The sequence below is a fragment of the Copadichromis virginalis genome, linkage group LG17, assembly GCF_057382275.1.
Source record: "Copadichromis virginalis isolate Kocher_CV1m ecotype Utaka linkage group LG17, C_Virginalis_male_GT1.1, whole genome shotgun sequence".
In the NCBI taxonomy this organism is placed as follows: domain Eukaryota; kingdom Metazoa; phylum Chordata; class Actinopteri; order Cichliformes; family Cichlidae; genus Copadichromis; species Copadichromis virginalis.
The window spans coordinates 23883975-23890200 of NC_140634.1; the positions used below are offsets into that span (position 1 = coordinate 23883975).

A 6226-nucleotide genomic window follows, 5' to 3' on the forward strand; every position below is an offset into this window, starting at 1 on the left:
GTGTCTACTGTCAGCTAATATTCCTCTAGTGAGGGGAAAAAACGAATGCCCACTTGGGGTTGGCTTCATAGACTCCAGCTCCAGCAAAGAGTAATTTTGTCCTCTTTGGATAGTTTTACTTTCTGTATTCAGAAGTCTTGATGGGGTGCATTTTTTATTACTCATTCATTTCTAGCTGGGGTCACTCATTGTGCCTTTTAAAGTGTTATTAATGGTATCATCATTCTAAAAATTAAGTCTTCATGCTCCAGTTTTGCTAATATTGTCACTTAGCGCCAGAGCAGGCTCAAAGTATAATGGGGGCCTTAAATGTTGAGACGTGCTGTGCTCCCCAAACCACTTAAAAAATTCTGTTTAACACTAATTAGCAGCTATCTGTGCCCGTGAGTCGCATCTGTACAGTTCATCGGTTTAGCTCTTAGCGCTTCACCTTTCTTCCAAATATGGTCGCTTCTGGCTATCACTTCTCCATCTTTTATATACAGTCTTTGGTCTGTCCATATTAACAGACTGCAAAGCATTCTGGGTGCTGCAGGATATTATTTTTTTGGAGGGGAACAGCTGGTACCAACACAAACATCCCCCTCTGTTGTACACCACCAGTTTAGTGAATAAAAAAGGGTAATTTACTTATAAATCCACCTTTTAGGTCAGCTGGAGCATTATTAAGGCTGATTAGTGTGCTCTTTTCCTCAATGAGGTGAGGTTATGTTCACCTCACTGATGTCTTCTTTACCTGCAGTCTAGATGTAATCTTGAATCTGTTCCTGTAGCTGCCCCAAAACACAGGGTGAATAAGAAGCGAACATAATAATCTTCATAGCATAATTTTCTATTTATATCCAAGACTGTGTAACGTTTACGTAACCTTTAATGGTTTTGTCTGAGTGCACCTGAAGCGTCTCCTCCTGATATTTGTGCCCCATAAATAGAAAAAACGCCGTGACGCAAAGCAGGCCTCCAAGCAGCTCATCTCCATACAGCCTCTAGATGAGAGGAGGCTATTTAAACCTGTCCGAGCTCTCAGCTCCAACAGAGATGAAGACGGACGGTGTGGTGCAGACCTTCAGCGGGAGGAAGCAGAGCCTGATCGAGGACGCGCGCCGGGAGCGCGGAAGTGCCGGCGGCCCGGCAGGCTCCCCGGGGCCCTCCAGGTACGGAGACGGCTTCGTGTTTGAGGAGAAGGACGGCAGGGTGACCCTGAACGTCCTGTTCGCCCTCAGCAGCGAGAAAAACGCGGGCTTCTTCAAAACAGGGAAAATATTTGAGGTGAGCCTGAGACTGAGGTGTGGAAGCACTTCATTAAATGCATAGACTCGTGTGACGATTTTATAAATTAAATGTAAACTTGAAAAAAGCATAAATTTCAATGTCAAGCATGTCTCAAACACTCTTGAATCGTGCGACAGAGGCATTTTTCAGTAAATGAAGCCAGATATCACCATTAAATTTCCTCATTTCTTTTAAGGACTGACGAGTTTGTGACGTGTAATAATGCATTAAATTTATAAATATGCATTAATTTGCACATTTACAGAACATTTTTTTGCTTTGTTGACACTTGTCCTTTGATAACCTTATAAATTAAAAAAAAAAAAAAAAAACTACAGAGAGCCAGAAGCAAAGCACATTTTTCCACATTTCATGGTGTGCAGAATCCCTTACAATAAAACTTTCAGAAAATCCAGAATTACTGCAAAGTTTAAAGCTGGTGTTACTGAAGAGGGAACTTCTGGATAAAAGGATTTCAATTATCAGGCATTATTGCTGCTGTAGGAAAAAGTCCGATTTTTATTAGAGATATCACCAAAACTAATTACTAATTAATTTCATTTATGCAGTTAAATTGTACTGCTGTCTTTTTTTAACCAAGACACTCTTAAATTATATTTTTAATGTCAAGAATCTTGTTTTTTCTCCTGGGTAATGGAAAACAAACAAACAAAACAACGAATTTGTGTTTGGTAAGATTTATTTGGTGTGGGTGATTTGTCTTGAGCAGCCTGTGAAGCTCATGGAATGAGTGACAAATAAAAAGATTTTGTTATGTTTATGGGGTAAAGCTAAAGACCAGCAGAAGTGAAAGAAAAACCTGAAGGAAAAGCAGGAAAATTACATCTTTGTACTTTTTAAAATCTCTTGCAGACATTTGAAGCCAAGCTTCTCCACATCGAGAGCCGAATGGGGAGGAAGTGTAAGAACAGCACGACGGACCTGGAGTTCTTCATGAAGTGTGAAGTTCACAGCTCAGACCTGGACGTGTTCGTCAACTCACTGAAGAGAGTGGCTGACGACGTTCGCTGCATGCCAGAAGAAAAGGGCAAGTGTCTGATCATTGATTCACCCCAATGCTTCTATCATGTTAGCACAGGACCCATTAACCACTGCATGCGATATCAGCCAATCAGACGGATGGCAGGAGCACTAATTAGTTTGTTTGCGCTCGACCACAGTGCCCTGGTTTCCCCGACAGATAAAAGACCTCGACAGATGCAACATGTTGATCACCAAATTTGATCCTGACATGGACCACGACCATCCAGTGAGTGATTACGCATCTGCTCCTAAATGAAAGACAAAAATAATGGCAAAATAGAGCGTAATGATCATTATTCATTTATTGCAGGGATACAATGACCCTGAATACAGAAAGAGACGGGCCGTCATCTCTGAGCTGGCCTTCAGATACAAACAGTGAGTCCCTCTACGCTGATGACGTCTGAAAAAGTCACGTTTGGTATTACCGGGTTAAAAAGTTTAATCTAAAAGAGGTGAAAAGTTTGAATTGTGCAGCTGAAATGATGCATAGGCTGGTGGAATTGTTAGCTGTTGCAGCACAAAGAAAGAAGTGATCAGAAAAACACCACATCAGATGCTGCAACCCGCAGGTGAAGCTGTGAATAAAAGCTGGATGTTTTTAACTCTATGCCGCCCCCTACTGAGCACCTGGACTGTCTCCACTTGTAATGTCTTATCTATACTGTGCAGATTATTGCTTTGACTTCAGGATATTTCATTTGAAATTTTAATGCCATAGTTTCCTTATTTTTATATATATCTTACCTTTATATCTTTCTGGGTTAACTGGTGACGTGAATGCAGTCAGATCCAGTTTAAAAATAGTTTATTGAACATATTATTGAACATGTGGGGACTGATGTTTATGAATATCCTGCAGGGGGGACCCGCTACCTGTGGTGGAGTACACAGCAGAGGAGATATCTACATGGTGAGGCAGCCCAGCCTGCACAGTCATGGCTGTAGATGCACTGTGGAGGGGGCGATTACATCACAGTGATGCTCTGGTATGGTTGTGTTTAAAGGAGGCAGGTCTACCAGCAGCTGAGGAGCATTTACCCGAGTTTGGCCTGCAAACAGTTCCTAGACAGCTTGCAGCAGCTGGAGAAAGAGTGCGGCTACGGAGAGGACCGTATCCCTCAGCTACGAGAGGTGTCGGCCTTCTTGAAAGGTGACACACTTAAAAATTAAAATCTGAACAGAATTTAACTCAGACGAGTTTTAAAAGTCTCTAAAAGACGAAATTACACGTATAAAGAAGAGAAGTAGTGTTTAAGATATCACTCTTTTAAAATGCATTATAAAAGTTCTTCACTTCTTCAAACAGCTTTTTATTTTCTTGGCTATTTTCTCTCATTAGTTAGGTTTCATTTAGACAGATAAGCAGATGAAACGTGATTCTTCGCATGTTTTTTTGTGTCACAGGTACTGATGCATCTTTTGATGCATTACAAGTGGGGAGTCTGGGACGACAGTGCTGTGCCTTAATGCTGTTTTTGTGTTAATTAAAGCTCCTTGTTGTGACAACAAGGACTGAAATGAAGTAAAGACGCAGAAAGAGAAGATACCAAAACGGACAGTTTATTTTCTGTTCTTTTTTTCTGGTTAAATTCAGAGAGAACTGGTTTCCAGCTGCGCCCAGTAGCCGGCCTGCTGTCAGCCCGAGACTTCCTCGCCAGTTTGGCCTTCAGGGTGTTTCAGTGCACGCAGTACATCAGACACTCCTCTGCGCCCATGCACTCCCCTGAGCCGTGAGTTTTTAGTAAGACCTGAACTGTTTCTTTATGCTCTTGGCTGATTTTACTTTGATAATAAAGATCACACCGCTCCCACAGAGACTGCTGCCACGAGCTGCTCGGCCATATCCCCATGCTGGCAGATAAGGAGTTTGCCCAGTTTTCACAGGTGACTGAACTGTGAGCTTGTTTTTATTCTTTGTGTGACCTTAAATGAAGTATGAATTAATAAACTTGGATGTTTTCAGGAGATTGGACTTGCCTCACTCGGGGTTTCTGATGAGGACATTGAGAAACTGTCAACGGTACGATTCTCAGCCTCAAAAATAGAACATGTAAATGCAATGAGTGATTTTTAACACATTCATGCAGACCTACAGCTTCACTCTTTGCAGTTTAATGGCCTTCAGTGCCATCTAGTGGTAAACACCTTTCATCAACCCTCTTTTTTTTTTTTTGCACTGCAGTTATACTGGTTCACTGTGGAGTTTGGCCTCTGCAAGCAGAACGGGGCAGTAAAGGCTTACGGCGCTGGACTTCTGTCCTCCTACGGAGAGCTTGTTGTGAGTTTCCTCACACACAGATGTCCTCTGTTTCTGCATTTACCTGCTGTGCTGTCTGACACTGCTGGTGACCTGTGTCTCCAGTACGCCCTGTCCAACGAGCCCGAGTACAAGCCGTTTGCCCCGGAGGAGACTGCGGTCCAGCCGTACCAGGACCAAACCTACCAGCCGGTTTACTTTGTGTCTGAGAGCTTCGAGGATGCAAAGATGAAACTGAGGTACAAGAAAAATATATATAAGCACATAGAAACCCTCATCAAATGTTCATGGAGGTCCCTACTTTTTAATAGTGTATTATATATCCTATATATATTATATATTGTTGTCTTCTTTTTGGCACTTGTGATGGACATAGAAAAGATGGACATAGCTACTGTGACATCACCCTTCATTAATGCAGGTTATGAAGTCTCAACTAGAACTAACAACATTTGAATGAGAAGTTGGAGTTAGAGCTGCCGACTATCTGCCTCCACTAGTTGAACTCACAAAGTGGACCTCTCTACTGTGTCTCTGCTTCTCTAGGGAGCGTTTTTAGGGGAAATATCTGACTAATAATATGTCCTGCTGTGAGGTATAGACCATCCATATGTTTGTGCTTCAGTTTGAGTGAAATTCCAGTATTTCATTTGTTTGTCACTTGCACTGATTAGCAGATATTTGTGCCTGTGAGTGGCACCTGTACAGTTTAGCTCACTCTTGTCCAAATATGCTCCCTTCCGGCTCTAAAAAAAACCAAGCCAATGTGTCACACAGACATAGAAACTGATCTGCAACCATCTGGCAACCACCATCATGCCAGTCACACAGGGCCACAGACCAGTTACTGACCCTCTGACAACCACCAGTTGGGAGTGTGGCCCACAAAAAGGCCAGCCACTATACTGAGATTTAAGTAAACACTGCGGTCAAAAATGCAGAGCACAAGCAGTTTTATTGGTTATGTAAATATGCAGGAAATGCAAATAGATAAAGATGAAAAACTACAGGCAACCATGGCAACCTGCTAGCAATCAAAGCAATTACTAGGAGGTTTTTGGTGCAGCACCAAGTTCATCCAGTGAGTGCCAGCCATTACCACTGCTAACAACACTACAGTATACGTTTCCATAGCAACCTGTGGTTGTATCACATCTAGTATGGCAGACAATTCTACCAGTGGGCATGACATTGAGTGAAAAACCAATCAGACAGTCTTCAGTACTACAGTTGATCTCAGTAGAATCGCTGTTTATTATACCCAGTAGAAAATCTCCAAAGTGATTTCCAGACATGTCTGGTCAGTTAAACGTTGTTCTCTTTCTAATATTTGTCTTCAATTTGTTTTATGTGCACAGGAAATACTCTGCAAACATCAAGCGCCCCTTCACAGTCCGCTATGACCCCTTCACCTGCAGCGTGGAGGTCCTGGATCAACCCAGTAAAATCCAAAACGCCCTGAGCCAGATGAGGGAGGACCTCAAGACCCTGCACAGCGCCCTGGAGAAGCTCAGCTCGTCTTAAGACCGGGGGAGACATTTTTATAAGATTTCTCCTCCTTATGTAGTGAGATTTGTAAGGCTCCACTGGGCCATTTAACTGTGTGTATAAAGTAGACCATGTAAAAAGACAATAAATGTTTATTTTCAT

At 42.3% G+C, this 6226-nt stretch overlaps 1 protein-coding gene across 1 annotated transcript; it reads left to right on the plus strand.

Moving 5' to 3' along the window:
- The first annotated feature begins 52 nt into the window (after nucleotides 1-52).
- Nucleotides 53-6226, plus strand: th2 (tyrosine hydroxylase 2). The gene is made up of 12 exons (XM_085436738.1): nucleotides 53-1269; nucleotides 2146-2320; nucleotides 2454-2542; nucleotides 2627-2694; nucleotides 3179-3229; nucleotides 3324-3469; nucleotides 3914-4049; nucleotides 4134-4203; nucleotides 4283-4339; nucleotides 4502-4597; nucleotides 4682-4815; nucleotides 5935-6226. The coding sequence occupies exons 1-12, from the start codon at nucleotides 991-993 to the stop codon at nucleotides 6098-6100; spliced, it is 1467 nt and encodes a 488-aa protein (XP_085292864.1). The 5' UTR covers nucleotides 53-990; the 3' UTR covers nucleotides 6101-6226.